At 35.6% G+C, this 17,889-nt stretch overlaps 1 protein-coding gene across 5 annotated transcripts; it reads left to right on the top strand.

The window, feature by feature from the left end:
* The first annotated feature begins 1,163 nt into the window (after positions 1 to 1,163).
* On the top strand, positions 1,164 to 17,060 carry LOC101258227 (uncharacterized). Of its 5 annotated transcripts, XM_069293429.1 has the most exons (15): positions 1,325 to 1,569; positions 1,711 to 2,857; positions 2,947 to 3,119; positions 3,217 to 3,679; positions 4,458 to 4,953; positions 5,399 to 5,550; positions 5,661 to 8,972; positions 9,113 to 9,325; positions 10,715 to 10,918; positions 11,042 to 11,245; positions 12,908 to 13,057; positions 13,717 to 14,067; positions 15,938 to 16,370; positions 16,474 to 16,564; positions 16,708 to 17,060. In XM_069293429.1, exons 4-15 carry the CDS (start codon positions 3,221 to 3,223, stop codon positions 16,910 to 16,912), a joined length of 6,270 nt encoding a protein of 2,089 aa, XP_069149530.1. In that variant the 5' UTR covers positions 1,325 to 1,569; positions 1,711 to 2,857; positions 2,947 to 3,119; positions 3,217 to 3,220; the 3' UTR covers positions 16,913 to 17,060. The 5 variants fall into 5 exon arrangements, 4 of the variants coding, with proteins under 4 accessions (XP_010317143.1, XP_010317142.1, XP_010317144.1 ...); XM_010318841.3 differs by having other exon boundaries at positions 1,164 to 1,569; positions 2,947 to 3,679; positions 16,480 to 16,564; XM_010318840.4 differs by having other exon boundaries at positions 1,164 to 1,569; positions 2,947 to 3,679.
* Positions 17,061 to 17,889: the final 829 nt, after the last annotated feature.

The raw sequence follows: 17,889 nt of genomic DNA, 5'->3' as shown, positions 1-17,889 counted from the left end.
CACTAACTACGTGCCTCATAAAATTGTTTTAAAAATACATAGACAGTGAATCCACCTAAGCTTATATGTATGGTCCTGACCTTGACAAAGTAGGTCATCTCTTTTTGGTATGATAAAAATGTCAAATTTCATATTAAAGAACTATGTTTTCTTTAATGATTTTAATGACTTCCTAAAAGACTATGATCAACGTTTATGTTATGATTTTTAGAATATTCATGTTTTGACCTTAAATTCAATTATTTAAGTTTCAGTATCTATCAATTGCATGTTATACTATTTGGTCGTGTAGAAATCGGTGTGATCAAGCCTAGTATGGTTGTGACCTTCAGCCTGGTTTGACAACTAAAATCAAGTTCATAGAGACGAACTACGGAGCTCTCCAGTGTCATAAGGTCTTGAAGTAGTTTGAGTTTGTCTTATTAAATATTATTTCCACATTATTTAAATTGTTGAATGGTTAATAATAGAATGGGGTTGGGGATGGTAGGTGCCCTCATGACCTAATGCGATTTTGTATCGTGACAAATACAGATTTAATAAAATTTTTAAAGTATTATTTTAGCATAATATAAAATGTGTGTTGTAATTATTCATCCCTGTATGCTTCCTCTCCTTCACCTAAAAATTGATTCTAAAGTTAAAACTGCTTAGAACTTCTTATTTAAATCTTGAATTGACCCTTCACATATTTTGGTTGAATTTTCAATTTTTACACCTTTTGAAATGTCATCTTCCTTGATAAAATTTGTTGAAGCTTCAACTTTCAAGATCACTTTTTTCTCCATCTTTTTTTTTAAAAATTTATTTATTGAGATTTTTTTTTAGAATCAGATTTTATAGAGCAATGTAAGCGTGAGAGTAAATAATCAATACACAAATTAGTTACAATAAATAATAATCACTTATTGATTTTCGCAGGTTGATTAAATATCTATATTTCAAACTAATTAACTATCAAGACTGTAATAGAAATAATATTATAATAATTTAAACATTGATTTTTACGAAACGTTATGATAAAAATGACATATAAAAAACCCCGAAGCAAGTACTAAATTTTTGACATAAATTTGAATCTTGGTTTTGATTGGTTTATGAACGTTGAGTACGTAAGTTGTTCACTTTGGCAAATATGAGGATGCTCTTTGCTCGGAAGAATACTCTAGGGACGTAGTTTAAATTGGGATCATAATTAAAGGGGCTTTTTAGCTAAAAACTCTAATCTTCTTCGCGGCCACTTCCAATTCGTACTGTAACGAAGCCCTAAATTCTGAAGCGCGAAGGTAATAGACTTTCAATGGCAAAGCTCATTATTCATCTCAGTTGAATAAGAAAAGCTTATGAAACCCTAAAAACAAACTTCCAAAAGTTGAACGAATAAAAATTTCGCAGTTTATTCAATCTATTTGAAATCAATTTTTTTTCTTTTGCTTTTTCTATTTTGGAAGTCTACCCTTTCGTCTCCTAGCTTGAAATTCATGTATTTGTTACGTTAAGTTGTTTCCAGTTTAGCGTTTTTAGCATAGGAAGAACTGAAGAAGCAACTGTCAAATTCATCAACTCAGGGTATGTGTATCTTCTTATAAATGATGCATTTAAAGCTGTTATTTTGTGCATTACATAAGTTACACATTTGAAAAAAAACTTTTTTTTTTATAACTGGGGAAGTTTTCATTGAATGTCTATCTCCTCTGTTTTTTAATGTAGATTGAGGGCTTTTGCATTGTCTTTGAATGGCTGGAAGAATGGAAGAAGCAACAATACCAAAGTTCGGGAATAACCTCGTTTACGAGGCTAAACTGAAGGAGCTTCTTCGTAACTTAACCTCCACAGATTTCCAACTCTGTTCCGATGCTTCAAAAGAGTTCATCAAACTTCTCAAGTCCGACTCTGGACATGAATTTCTCAGCTTATACATCCAGAATTCATCCAAGTGTATGGAACTCGAACAAGCTTGGGAGCTTCGAAAAAGCAAAACTGGACTTTACGTTGTTTTAAATTTGATTTCTGGAATTTTCAACCATTCCTATGGGAAAAATAGGGTGGATAAAGATCCAAAAGTTGTTGTAATAGTTAACGCATTAGATAAGTTCGCAAAATTGATTGTGGAAAAGAAAATGAACGATTTGTATAAAGAATTGAATAGTAAAGAAGCAAAGCGTCAACGAGCTGCGCTTTCTCTGTTGGCTTCTATAGCTAGGCGTAGTTCATGGATGGCATGGGAAGTCGCCAAGAGTTTTGATTTCAAAATACCTATATTTGGGAGACTAGCTGAGTGGAAGGCAAAGAAAATTGAAGGGAAAAAGAAGCATTATTCGACGAGGAAGGCTTTTGTGGGTTTTGCTGTATCATTTTTGGAGGTTGGGAATGCCAGGTTGCTGAGAGGCGTGTTGCAGCAGAAGGATATGTATTCTGGGGTGCTTCGTGGGTTGGGAAATGATGATGATGATACCGTGGTTTATGTGTTATCCACTTTGCGTGATAGGGTTCTTGTCCCGGATTCACTGGTGCCCACTGGGCTTAGAAGTGTGCTCTTTGGGAGTGTAACTCTGGAGCAGCTTGCTAGCATTTCGGGACGAGATGGTGGTGGATTGGCTGCAGAATTAGCTCATGAAGTGTTACATATGGTATGTACTGATCCTTCGAATGGATTGATGCCAGATTTGAAGAGGGTATCTAAACCATTGAGAGGAAACCCAAAAAGATTATTGGGCCTTATGAAGAAGTTAAAAGCTGGAGAGATTGAGAATCACAGAAACCTGCTTTTGGCAATTGCTAAGGGGAAGCCATCTTTTGGTTCAGCTTATTTGGATGAGTTCCCATATAGTCTTGAAGACCCTTCATCGCGTAACTGGTTAGATAATATTGCTTATTTGAGTTTATTTTTTGAATATTAGTATCGGTGTTATTATTGTTTGTTTATTGTGACTCAATTATTTGCAGGTTTGCTTCAGTTTCTTTGGCAGCAAATGTGCTCTCCTCTGTTGGTGATGGACTTGTCTTTGGGTTTCTTGATTCTCAAAACCAGGAGCCGCCAACTCTTAACAGCCCAGAGGTGCAAAATATCATGAAGTGCATTGGACCCCGATCCTTCTCTCGACTGGTGATTAATAAAGGTTTACTTCATTTGGATCCTCTAGTGAAACATGGAACTTTGAAGTTTGTGTTGGAGGTTCTGAAACTGTTGGAGTTACTAATTAGTGCTTTAAACAGTGTCATGTCTTCCCAAGGTCAAATGATCCACAAATGGGAGTCCCTCAAGCAAGATATCTGGAATGCAGTTCGGATTTTGCTCCCTGATCCTCAAGTTCTGTTCTCATTGCTCTCTTCACTGAACGAATTTTACAAAGGTCATGAGCAACGCTCAAAAAGACCTGCAGATTCTGAAATAGGAGATAAGCTGAGTATTAGGAAGAAGCTGAAAATTGACGCTGCAAATGAGGATACCGATATCGTTGTAGGGGGGGTTAGTTACTCCCCTGATGCAGCTCTGTCCCTGGATGGTGAATCAATCATAAATGTAGATGACATGGATGATTTGAAAGATGACACTTATTTTGTAAAGCTTATAACAGAACTCTGGAGTTTGCATTCTTCTCCCTTGCCAGATTCTACTATAGAAGACACAGAAGTGCTATTCTATGCCAAGTTGCTTAATGTCTTAACAATATATTATGTGAGTTCCATGTTCTTGGATCCTAGTTGTGCTGACTTATGGAAAAATACTGTGCAGTTGAAGAGGAAGCTTTTGGTTGCATTGAGAAAAAATAAAATTTTGCATCTAAAATCTGATACTTAATTATTATTATTGTTTTTTTGCATATAAAAACATGTTTTGCTTATCTGCAGTATCCCTTTCATTTGACTCTGTATTAACTATGTCTGTATCATTTTAAGGTAGTGCTTACATAAGCCACTACATGCTGTGAGTGATCAAGTTAGTCTACTGCTTTTTGCACAGTTTTGTAACTTGTTCAACAATGTTCATGGGACCTCAAAAGCTCACATTTCATGAAATGTTTAAGTGCGCTGACATTGTGTCAACAAGGTTCATTTATTTACTGTATATGATCCCATTATATTATTTACTCCCCTATGAATTCGTGTTGCATGGGATCAATCAGTGATGTTGGAGCATGTGGTTTGAATTTAAGGATGTCAGTTTCATGAACTTTTAACTTTACGTCACGTCTTGGTAGAACTTCAGATGTACATGTTATTAAAGCCTATTTATATTCGAAATTCTTTTGTTGAATTTTCTTTTCTTCTTCTCGTATGTGTCCTGATGCTGGAGTTCCTCTGCTGTTTAAGATGGTATATATAGTAATCTGATTTATTAGGTTAAATTTGTTTAAGCAAAGTTAATAGTTCCCAATTCAAATAGGAAAAACAAAATGAAGAAATCCTGATATTTAATGCTTACTTTTTGGATATCTTTTGTTTCTTTCTTGCAGAAAACAATGCCTAAGATGTTGGAAGGATTGTTTGATTTCTTCAAAATTCTACCAAACAACCTGCTGGCTTTACCAACTATGTTGCAGCAAACTCTGTTATCTCTGCTCCAAGCACATGTTGGTTGGTCCTCTAAATGCGAAATTGCAACAAGAGTTCACTCTCAAATGTACAAGCATTTGCTTCCATTTCTGGACTTGTTAATGTTTTCACCAAACAGAGACATTAAAGATCAAGCATACATTCTAGCAAAGACATCAATGTATAGTACTGGTGCATTTGACAAAAACCCAAAGGAAATTTGTTCATGGTTCTTCTTTATTCCTGGGTACAGCAAAGACAACATGCTTGGAGGAGCAGTAGGGTGTGATATCTACAGAAAATTGTCGTCACCTGTTCTTCTTTTCTTACGTGATGCTGTAATTGAGTCTGGCGATAAGTTATTCTATTATTCAGATCTTTTAAGGTCTGCTTTGAGTAGTTTACCAGGCATCAAAGGTAATTGATGTTTCATATAGTGTTCTTGGTCTTTGCAACATAGTTTAAGATGGGTGTTACTTTTACTTTATATAGTGTATTTTTTATGTTCAGTTGACACTATTGAATATTTCCTATTTTCTTTTGTCCTTCCTTTATTTATTTTACCTGGGCCTTGACTGTTATTCTACTTATTCACTGGTTAAAACACTTCTATTTTGCTGTTTCGATCTAATACTTCAGTTTCTATGGGATTCACAGTGCATCATGACCATCCTTCAATTGGAAAGTTAACTTTTCCTCCATCATTTACTTGGACCATCTTATTTGTCATGATAACTGGAGTAGTTAACCCAGTGGCTTGTAAATCTCATTGCTGAAACACTGCAAACTTGAAAAGAAGAACTTAGCAGCAGCTGAAAGAGATCACTTGCAATATTCTGACAGTTATTGACACTTCTTGCAGATATATCTCCTGATTTCAGCCCTTTCACAATCTGCATCTTGGATAGGTGCCTAACATTGGCAACTGCTGAAACTGGTGCTTTTTCTGCTTCCGAGAAGTCGATGGTTTCGTCATATGTGTGCAATACCTTAAAGTATCTTCTGGAGACTCAGGTAGCATCTGTCCTTTCATTTAAATGTTTTTTCCATTTGAATTGGCAGCACACTAGCACTTACGGTGCTTTCCCCGCTTGACAGTTTCTATCTTTCCTGAACTTCGTTAGGGGGACCCATTACTTTTGTCTTCAATAATTGATGTGAAGTTGTCTGAGAAACTTGATGCTCCATATGACTTGGATGATTCTCAATGTCCCTGCGAGTGGAGGCCATTCAAGAGATTGCTACATTTGTCACGGAAAATTTTGCAGGGAACTTACAGAATATCTTCCAACATCAAGGGAATTGTGTATTCCGAAAGTTCTTTTACCTGTACTGTCGGTGAAGTCCAAAGATTGCTTAAGAGTGAGTCTGATGGTAGTCTGGTTGGATTGACCATTGGGTTTTGCTTTTCAATTGCTTGCACAACATCAGCTGAGATAATACAGAATTTCCCTTCGATAGTATCTCTCTCGAATAAATTGCTCGGGGTCCCTCTGTCACTGTTGATGCAACTATTTTTTTCAGAACCTAGTCTTCTGAGTGATGCTTCTAAGAGATGGCCAGAAATCTTCTTCACGGGTATGGAAAGGGCCTTGGCTAGATTAAGTGGTGGGAGAACAATGGACTATGAGTCTGATGCATTTTCTGTATTTTTGGAGCGTGCACCTTTTTATGTTCTCTTTCCAGCTGTTCTGTATATTGATGGACTGGATTTTTCGGATCAATCAGGATTGCAAAGCTTGCTTCTGGCAAAGCTTTCCAAGAAGACATCTGATCATCTTCTTTCCTGTTTCCGCTATTTACTCTTTTGGTTGAATCAAACTCAGTTATCTTATAGACATGAGCAATTTGAGGGACTTGAAAAACTTTCCGCAGCTTGCTTCCTTCTCCTAAGCGGCATGTTGAAAAAATTGTTGGTTGAAAAATCCAATTCTCGTGGTGTAGACACCTGTAGTCCTTTCTCAACTTACTTTATTGAAGAGTTGGTTGTAACTATCCTTGATCACCCTGCTGTGGTATCTGTGCTGGAGTACCCGTCCCCTGTTAACAGTGATTTTGCATGTGGAACAATTCAGGATAGTGTAGACCAGTTTGTTGAATCAGTTAAACTGAAAATTTGCAAGACGGATCATCATGTGCTTAATTTGGTAAAAGCTACTTTTGAGTTCTGGTTGTCTTTCTGCTTTGGCCAAAGCTCCTCATCTGAAGTTTATCATGCCAATAAACATGTCGTTACTTCATTCAAAAATGTGGTAAAGAAACTGGTTCTGACATTTAGGCTTAAGATGAACGAATGCATGAAGTCTAAGAACTTAATACCTTTAGTTCCTGTACTATATGCTCTACATAGTTTGATTCATTTCATATCTCCCTTTGAGGTGCTTGAATTGGCCCATTGGATTCTGTCTTTAATTGACCTTGAGGATCGTTCTGTTTGGCTGACTTCAGCTCTCTGTGTTGGATTACACATTGCTGGTTCTGCATTTGATCATCTGGCAGCATACATGTGGCAGCCACAAGAAAAAATCCCCATCTGCTTGTTTTGGGGAATTCAACAGGAACAAAATGATGTCATCCTTTATGAGAAAGTCCTTTTGCAAGTATACGATATTGCCACTAGATTTGAACTTGATGTTGCTGATGCCTGTCTGCTAAAAGCTGTAAAAGTTGTGAAAGTACATAAATCTATGCAGAAGGAAAGCCATCTTTTTCTTAAGGATTCATGTAGAACTGTGGCTAACACTCATGTCAATGTCCTTTCTCATTGCATGCTCAAAATAACCAAAAGAAAAGCTGAAATCTTGTTTCTTGTTGCTGATATAAGCCCTCTACATCTCTCTGTATTTGGGAAGTTATTTTCAGACAGGATGAATAAATATGTGGTAGTGAAGCCTCGTACAGTACCACCAATTTGTGATTTTTCTGATGAAGACGCACTGATGCTTCTTCCCACTGTTATCCTGTACTTAAACTCAATTCCTGCAAAATTTGGGGGCCAGCTTTGCATACTTCATGAGCATATAGCTTCTTTTTATTGGGAAATACTCAAACAAGGTTTCTCTATCTGGACAAGTTATGTTTCCAGGGAGATATTTAAGGTAGAATATTTTGAAAACCTGTCAATGGAAGATTTTCCCAATCTTGTCTCAGGTAGCCTTCTAGCGAATACTGTTATTGTAGTCCAATTGTTCTTTGAAATAAGAGGTGATTTGGTGAAAGTGAAAAAACGCTTGAGTATATTCAATTCTGTTTGCTCAAGTGATTGTAGTGATCTGCTGGAGTTCGATCTCACTCAAGATGGTTCTTATTCAGTCGAAGAGTCTTTGAATGTTGTCAACAGGACTGTTGCAAAAATACGTTTGTGCAGGGCCCTTTTATTCCCCGAGAAGGGTAAGTTTCCGTCTCTGCTGAAGAAAAACGCAGAAGTGGTCGCTTCAGAAGATTGCCCCATTTTAGACTTGGCAAGAATCCGGTTTCTGAACTTGCTGGTTCAATCCTGGCAGCTTATCGTCAAGAGATGCTCTTTGAACGTTGTTGGCTTCAGGCAAATGGAAGTTGGAAGTTGTTCCATATTTAGATATTTGGAAGTATATATTCTAAAAAATGTAACGGAAATAACAAGGGAGATGCAGGGTTGTCTTCTGAATTTGGAATCTCTTCCATTTGTAGAGCAACTTGGTAATTCATCTCTTCTGCATAGGTTTTATGATCCTTTGACACTGGGGATGCTCCGAGCTATTATCTCATCAGTATCCGAGGGGAAGTTCTCTTGCATATCAATTATTCAACGGTTACTTGCACATTCTCAATTTGCTGCTACTATCCATTCTTCTCACATCTCAGCTGGTCATTCTCACTTTGGGATGATATTTACTCCTTTGCCTAGCATCATGAGATCATATGTTCAATTTGCTGATTTAGATGCCTATGATTTAAAAGATAGTTGTAAACTATCTGAGGAATGTGCTCGGCAGTTAGAACTTGTGAAGTTGCTTAGGTTGCTTTTCCAAATCAGTGCCCGACAATGTGATATTAATAATGTAAAAGACATTGGAATAAATTTGAGGGAATTGCTCTTCTTGCTATTATCTTCTTATGGTGCTAGTATGAGTGTGATTGACTTGGAGATATACAGTTTAATGGATGAGATCAGTTCAGCTAATAACTTGGGCGAAGTAAGTATGGCTAAATTAGATTATCTATGGGGTAGTGCTCTGCTGAAAGTCAGAAAAGAAAATGAACAGGAGCAGACTATCTCTTGTAATTTGAGTGAAGCTGAAGCAGTTGATGATTACCGTAGGATCCGTTTCAGAGAAAACATTCCCATAGACCCCAAAGTTTGTGCAACTACCGTGCTTTATTTCCCATATGAAAGAACAGTTGGTCCAAGGATTCTCAAAGAACCTAAAAAAGATTATCCTGACTTTGGATATGAGGTACTCTTACTAATGATAATTCGGTTTTTCGTTTTTTCCATAATCTCTGATGTTCCTTCAATTTTGAGGAAAAGGAATAGGGGATATTTCTGTAGTTTTTCCCAATTCTGTTACATTCAAAACTATGGAATTTTCTGCAGGTACATTATGCAGATGCCGAGAAACTCCATGTGTATGATCCCATTTTTATTTTGCACTTCTCAGTTCACTGTCTTTCTATGGGGTTTGTAGAGCCCTTGGAGTTTGCAAGCTTAGGCTTGCTTGCGATTGCTGTTGTCAGTATATCTTCACCTGATGATGACATGAGGAAACTAGGTTACGAGGTTCTTGGAAGATTCAAGAGTGTGCTGGAGGTATATATTGTTATCAAAACTTTTCTATCTTTAGTTGTGATTTCATTACGTAAAGATTGCATAATTTTCTGTGATTTGACCAAAGATATGCTGCTAGCAATATAAAGGTGGTCGTGCATGATTGGTTTGGCAACTATGGAAGTGGTGGTGGTGCCACTGTTGGACATTTGACCGGAGAAGTGTGTTGGATTTATGTTCACACAAAAACCAAAGAATGTAAAAAAGGAAGTGTGAAATAAAACCGATGTCAGCTAATTTTAAGTCATTTATGCACTTAAAATTGTGTGAAATACGTTCTATGCCATGTACGACTTCTATATTCATGAGATACATTCCTACCTAGTTGAGGTGTCTATCTGGTCACCTAGTAAAATTGAAGTGTCTAACTGACAATTTCTGCCAAGTTTAAGGAGTTGTCTATGTATGTGACCGTAGAGAATAAAAACACAATTCTTTCCGAGAATCATCCAATCTTTAGTATGTGTTTTACATTTACGTTAATAAATTTTGTGAACATTTATTATTATCCTGAATAAACTAGAAAGTAGTTGATTAAAGGCCTAGATAGGCAGTGGACTTATCTTGGCACTTGACAAGAATGTTATGTAAGGGGATTCTAGAAGATCCTTAGCATTAAGGGGTCGTTTGGTAGGGTGTGTGAGGATAGTGCTGAATATGGTGTATTAGTAGTGTTGGTATTAGTTATGCTGAGATTATTTCTTATACAATGTTTAGTTTGGTGTATTAAAAATAGGGAAAATGCACAAAATTCCCCCTTGAATTTGTTTCAAAAAGTTAGTTACATGTTGGTGACCTATCACACCCTTACTATTCAAAAGTGAATTTATTACCTCCCTGAGACGTGTAATACCACTCTCGCATTATGTGGTGTATTAATAACACTCGCTGCCACATCAGTGCTATCTCAGCGTCATGTCATAAATTATAATTTTTTATTTTATTTTCTTTATTAACTATATTTTACTCTAATTATTCCCTAATTAATTATTTTAATTCTTTAATAATTATATCTTCTTCATCACTAAATCCCACCCATTTTAGATAGAAGAATCAAGGGAACAAACAGATTAACCCATATTGTTTTATCAATAAAATTATGTTTCTTCATTTATTTCTGGTTACAATTTATGTTGTCTATCACTGTTGCAAACAAGTATCATCCAATGTTCTCTGATAAAAGATCCCTACATATATAGGAGAAACAGGGTAATCTGTAATGATTGACTTCTAGTCATAATTCCAGGAGAAGATGTTGATGTCTCTCCAGAGCTGCTTTAGTGACTCTTCAGTAGAAGTATCATGTCATGATTTTATAGTGTTCTATTGTTTCCTATTTTCAAAAAAAAAAAGTTCTATTGTTTCCTGTAGAGATGTCAGAAGAGGAAGGATGTGGTGCGACTTCGTCTCCTAATGTCGTACTTGCAAAATGGTATTGAAGAGCCTTGGCAGAAGATTTCATCCGTAACTGCCATATTTGTTGCAGAGGCTTCTTATGTACTGTTGGATCCTTCACATGACCATTATTCAGCAATAAGTAAATATCTGATCCGCTCTCCAAGTGCAAATATGAAGGTATATCTTTAATATGGAAGATTTATTTAAGTTCCATTTGTCCTAATGATCAACTTTCCAGTCATCGTAATCTGACTATAGTCTAACAGCGGTTTTTCTCTCTTTCCCTCTGATTTCTTACAGGGTATTCCATTGTTCCAGACTTTTTTCTGGAGTATCTCAACTAATTATATAACAGAGAGGTTGTGGATGCTACGTCTATTATGCTCAGGATTGAATTTGGACGATGATGCTCAAATATACATCAGAAATGCCATTTTCGAGACCCTTTTCAGTTTTTATGTTTCTCCCATTTCTGATCATGAATCGAAGGAGTTGATTGTTCAGGTAACCAAAGTCCTACTCTTTGTTGTCTTTTTCTCCTCCTTTTGGAGTCTGTGTCTTGCTTACTTTTTGAAGTTTTCATGGTTGCCTTTTGAGGGTTAATGTCTTCCGCATTTTGGTGATTTTTTATTTAACTGAAGAAGTTGATTATTCAGGTAACTGTCACATGTTTTCTTGTGAATTTTGATGTCTTTTGTTCTTCCTATATTTTGTTATTGTTTACTTTGCTGAGTTTTCTGGTGGTCTTTTACTTTTATTTTATGATAATGACTATTTTTAACTGAAACGTGAAACCTAATGCCTAGTTATTTTAAGTTTAGCAGCTAAAGACTACTTAATTTTTTAAAATGGGGAAGTATACTAAAAATCAGAAATTTGGAACTCAGTGAGTGTCAGGGATTACAAAGATAGAAACCTTTTTGTACAAATAAAAAGAAAAGGGTTTGCCCATATAGGATCCTACTCCTGTAGTGTCTATTAAGTCAAGAATGCAAACTTCATCTTTCCTAGCCTGTGCAGCCTCTGTTTTTTCTTCGAAGCATCTTACATTTCTTTCCTTCCATATTACCCAACATACACAAGATGGCACTGTATTCCAGATCGTCCTCACTGACTTGCGTATCCCCCAATGCCCCTTTTTGCTCATTTTGCTGTATTTTAAGCTTTTTAAATTACTCCATAAGTGGACTCTTATAATTTTGCTTGTAGTCAGGGAGACAAACAAATCAAGGGACTATCGAACTGTCATCACAGCCTCAGCACCTTTTTTTTTCCTTTCAAATCACCTCCACCATTGAAGACAGGATTATACAAATAGCATTTTAGCTATGATATTGTGTTGATAATATCTATGCCATAATTGTGCTATTTTCACCTTCATGTTAGTTGCGAGATCCAATAATCAAAACAACAAACAAACTGCTGTCACATGTATTTGTTTAGTTTCTTATTAGCTGGAGTCATTCAAAATTAGAAGTTTAATTGTACTAGAGTATTATTCTTCGGTGGGGATTATTGTTTAGAAGTAAATCTCTTCCTTTTCTCTTCTCTCGCTACTTTATGTTTAGGTGTGTAATATAGTTTCTTTCACTTGCATACATCAAAAATAAACTCAATACAAGTCAAGCTGTTTTCTCAGAAGCATCTTTGGGGAGCCTAAATTAAGCAGCTTATTGAGTTATCCTTTCATGCGGTTAGAAAATAAGTGAGTAAAATTCCAAAATGAGAGTATCTTTATCCTTTTTTTTAGATAATCCTGTATGTAAACTATTAACATTTGTGTACGTCTTGTATATAGGGATTCCCAATTTAGACACAATAAAGAATTAACTTCAAAAACCCTATAAGTGCATGTATTGGCAAGTTTGTTCCTCTTTCAAGTACATTCTTTTTTTTTTGTCAAAAAATTTAAGCACATGAATCTCTTGTTTCACATGGACTGTCAAAAGAATATCGTCTTCAAATTGTTAACTTAATGTGGGACAAAATGTTGTCTTTTAGTTGGTTTAATATGGAATTAAATTTTTTTATTTTTTCCTTGATAGGAACTTGTTTTTACCCTCTCCATCCAAAAGATGTTTTTCCACTTGATAATGTTTCTCTTTTATAAGAGTATGAGCCACTCCTAAGCAAGAGCTGAATTCATTTAGATGGTTAATGTTGCAGATAGTGAGGAAGTCCGTCAGAATACCTAAGATGGCCAGGTACTTGGTTGAACAGTGTGGCTTGATCTCATGGTCATCCTGTGCTGTTTCATCTCTTTCTTGGAGTCAATGCAGAAGAAATTCATTTGTTGAGTTGACTGTTATACTGGAGGTATTTGCTCCCATTATTAAGTATAGTATAAATAATTCTCAAGCTTTTGTGTCCCTTTTATTTTATTTATCTCTAGACTATTTAAGGTGTTGGAGAAAATATATTTTCTTGTTTCTTAAAGACCAGTCGGCTATATTATATGGATGTGAGTGAAGTCTGAGGAGCAAGATATGTCTGCATTAAATGATGGCCTATATGTTAGGATGCATGACAATGTATTCACTGTTAAAGAGTGTTTCTGGGGTATTTTAGATTGATGTCTTGAGTTATCACATATATGAATATTATTTTCTTATTAGGCAGTACAAAGTACAAAATAGCAAGCATCGACCTTGATTCCCCTTGGGTATCTGCCATGTTTTATACCTTTAATCAGATTTAGGTTCTCAGTATACTTATGTTTTATACCATAAGTAGCGCTGTACATTATACTCAATTCTGTTTCAGAAGCGCTGCTCTCAACCCCATCAATCAATTAAACAATGATTCAGCCCTTCCAAAATAATAGATGTTATGGTACTTTTCCCAAATTAACGACATTGCTCTCTAGCAGAATTGTTTACCATTTTGCATTTTGAACTGTTTTATTTCCCTGAAATCTTTTGTGTTTACGGCTAAACAATATTTTCTAAACACAAAATACACATTTCTAATTTTAGGCCCTAAATGAAGTCGTTTTGTCGAGACACACTGTTGAGTGGATGCAGAAATATGCCTTGGAGCAGCTTGTGGAACTCTCTTGCAATCTGTACAAGATGCTAATTGAAGGTGTTGAAAGGCTTAAAGTAAATAGTCAACTTGTTAAACTGATTCTACAAATATTGAGATCAGCATTGAGGATATCCCAAAAGAGGAAAGTTTATCAACCACATTTCACACTCTCCGTTGAGAGTTTACTTCAGTTATGTGAAGTTGTTGATGAATGCTGTGGTGGAAGGCAAAGTCTTGTTGCACAGATTGGACTTGAAGCTGTACTAATGAGCACTCCTCCAGTAGCTATTTTACAAATGGTATTTCCCCATCACTCCTACAAGCTGTTTATCTATTGATAAGAAGCTTTATGTTCTGCTGTAAGCTAAACATGTAGTGCACCTTGAAAACTTTACAAAAATGCATCTGTGCAAGACTAGATCTTTACTGCTTTTGGGGAACTGCATGTTACTGTCTTTATTTTTAATTTTGCAGTTTTGCTATTGTCCTGTGGCATAAGTTGTTCATCCACTTAATGAAAGAAGTAGATTATGTATGAATATGACCAAGAGAATCTTTCCTGTGGGAGCGTGACCGATTGCCCAAGTACCAGTAGAATGTTGAATTCCAGAATAGTTCCTAAATGATCATGTCTAGCTCCTTTAGTTGGCACTGAATGTGGGACTAGAACACTTTTGGTGTCGCTTTGTCAAGTTCACGTCCCAGTTGCAAGTGATGCAAGGCCGTAGTGTTGACTTTTTACTAGTTCAATATGTGACTTCCATCATTTATTGATGATGTAGGATTTCTCCCAGATAATATATCTTGTGACTAGCTATTAATTCATGCCCGGGACTGTGGTGTGTGACACACTTGTTGTCGATGAAATAGCACAAATGTTTCACTCATCGGCATGCAGAACAGATTGGGCCTGTTGTTGTCTTTGTATGCCATATCACAAGCTTTACTGTCTTTCACATTAGAATGACCTCTGATGTTGCACTTGGCTTGACTGGTTTTGGGACTCACACAAATGGTGCTTCTCATTGTTGTTGTTTTAGCTGGTAATGGAGGATTTGTCCCGAGTCTTCTGTATATAGATCCATTCTAGAGTTCTTTTTAAAAATTTAAGATGTTGTTATTTTACACTAAAATTGGGAAGGCAGTGAGTTTGAGGTCAGTGTGACTATCATGATTCCGGTTATAACAATGAAATGCAATGTGTGATTGATGATCATTATTTGATCATGGGTAACACTGATAATCTGAATGACTGCTTTTGGTACATTAAGCTTCATTCAAAATATATTTTAGGTCAACTTGTGCACTCTGCACTAATGACTATGTAAGCGGTAAATCATTTTCATTTTACTTTCTACGCCCCTTTCCTCATTTCTATCCCCTTTCTAGAACTTCCTTTGTTACCTTCACTACGCTGGCAAGCCTTATATCTTCAAATTTAATTCATTAAGTTGATAAAATCCATGGATCGTTCTGGTTCTGTATGCTTTTCCAGGTCCTGGTTCTGCCTTTTAAGCAAGTGAGATTTCTTTTCTTCTTTTCTAGAACGTATGATGTATTTGGATATGGACTTCGTCCATTCCACCAACTTGAGGTTTCTAATTGCTAGTTGATACTAAGTATTCTAATCCTTTCTCTTTTTTTTGGGGGGGTCTTTACTCCGAAAATGTGCCCCCTCTCCAACCCATAAGAAAGAAGACAGAGAAGTAAAAGAAACTGAGCACGCTTAAAATGAGATGGACCCAAAATATTTTTTTTGCTCAGGTGAATGAATCTGTAGTGAAGGCACAATAATGTTGATTGTTGCTGCCATGTGCAGTATGTTGGCCAGTGAAGTAGAGCTTCAGCTTGGCCCAATTCAGATAATGGTGATGGGACATGCTTATAAGAAGTTTTAAAAAGCTCCCAAGCATGATAAATGAGCAACGTTGTATTTCATAAATATTTATTTGGTCATGTTTGAGAATTTTTTTTACACAGTACCATTACCTATTATCTTGGTACATTCGTTCAAATATATTCAGACCACGAGATCCTGACTTGCAATGTAATTAGTCTATCAAAGCTTTATTACTATTACTTTTCTGGAGATCAATTGCTTTGGTGTTTATGTATGATTTTCTATATTCATATCATTTGTAAAACAATTTTTTATTTTTATTTTTCCAGGACAAGGAAAAAGTTTCCAAGTTTGTTAGGTGGGCAACTTTAACTGCTTTGCAGTCAAATATTGAAAAAGTCCATGCGCCGGAAAGTATTGATTGCATTATGAGACTGCAAGCCAATGAAGAATCAGACGATTCTCTGATATCAAAGCTTGTTCGCTGGCTGACTGCATCAGTGATTGTAGGAAAGCATTCCCTCAAATTCAGTAATATGGATATCTCTCATTCTTTCGACAGATCTAAGCTCAATAACCTGCTCTCTCTGATGGAGGGGAATGATCAAAGATGTAGCAGCACCAGCCGGACATTTGCATGTGAAGATACTTTAGCCTCATCAATCTTTTTTCTGCAACAGCTACAACGCAAAAACTATACAGTGCTTCCATCTGTCGTTTCTGCACTCTGTCTTCTTCTTTCTTCTAGTCTTTCTTCCAGAGGTACACTCGTAATATCATCAGTAGCACTTTCTGCGCTGAAGACAACTTCCTGTCTTTCAATCTAATGGCTAACTTTTTTACTATGGTTTTGGCTGCTTGACAGAAACAGACATCTTGGGTGATGATGCAATTCAGTTGGCAATCCTCTTCTCCAAGATTAATTGCCCTGCTGAAGCTTATCCTATCTGGAGATGGTACATATACTACTCTGAACTCTCTGCATTACTTTCTGGCTGATGATATTTTCTTTTCTCCCCGTTTTCCGCCACCTGATAATTAACTGCATCTTTGAATTACTTAAATGGAGTTCGATAATCGTGTTACTCTTGTTGAACAGGTCATTTTACCAGCCATGGAAAGATCAGTCTTCTGAGCTAAGTGATGCAGCAAAATTGGAAGAAAATCAAGCTTGTGAAATGCTTCTTGTTGTAATCTCAAAGTTGTTAGGAAGAAATTCATTATACTCCAACTTCCTTTCCTTTCAGGATGTAGACAAGTTGGGTGTCTTTGATTGGGAAAGACACATCCTTAAACCTCAGTAATTTTTTTGTTTCTTATTAATTAAATTAATTTAAATCCATAATTTTGCTAAAATCAGAGCTTATTTTTGGTTCATCAATATTTACATGGGTTTGTTGTATGGAGGAAACATAAAATATGTATTTTATGTAATGTTATTCAATTTTTTCATATTTGCTTGATCAGAATATTTCTTTAAGAAAACAAGTTTCGTTGAATGTGTAAAATTACTTTTCTAATGAAAACAAAATAAATAAGTTCGCAAATGACATTTTATAATATTATTAAGTAAAATGTTCTAACCTTAGGTTCCCCTATTAGCATTTAGTAGCATTAAAATTTGATTAGATATGAAATACCAGTTTTTTCCACAAATGAACTGAAGTGTCCTATGGGTTTAGTAGTGCAATTGTTTGAATTGCTTATTTTGCCTTCATGATCTCTCTTGATATACATTGTTTACAATAATCTAAAATAAATCTAAGATATAAAACCGAAAGGAAATGATACATTGAATTGTGAGTTAAAATGTCATTATTAAATTTTGTATAACTAACCTAAATTTCATAGTGTGAAACTTAAATAACATTTTATCCCTACTTTTTTTCAATTTACAAAAATTTCTTCAAAATCAGTGCTATCCAGATACATAGAAAATAATTCAGATTCATTAATTTCAATACATTAAAACAAAATCAGTTACACTTTTAAAGGAAAAAAAGAGTCAATTTTGAATTTGAGTTCCACAAATCAAGCTAATCAATTTGCTGTCAGTCTTTCTCAAATGGTAACAACTTCAATTAATTCAAAATTTAAATTTTAATCTCTCAATTCTCTTCCAAATCCTCCTAGCTTCTAACAATTCAACAAATCTTTCCAGAATCAACAAAATCAAAATTCATTTTTTTCTCTCTATTCATCATCTCATGTTCATTCAAATTAGATCCAAATTTGCCCAAGATTTGATAAGATACATAATGAATAGTTGTTGAAAAATAAT

The sequence above is a fragment of the Solanum lycopersicum genome, chromosome 2 (genome assembly GCF_036512215.1).
Source record: "Solanum lycopersicum chromosome 2, SLM_r2.1".
NCBI classification, from domain to species: domain Eukaryota; kingdom Viridiplantae; phylum Streptophyta; class Magnoliopsida; order Solanales; family Solanaceae; genus Solanum; species Solanum lycopersicum.
This window is presented reverse-complemented; position numbering and strand designations above follow the sequence as displayed.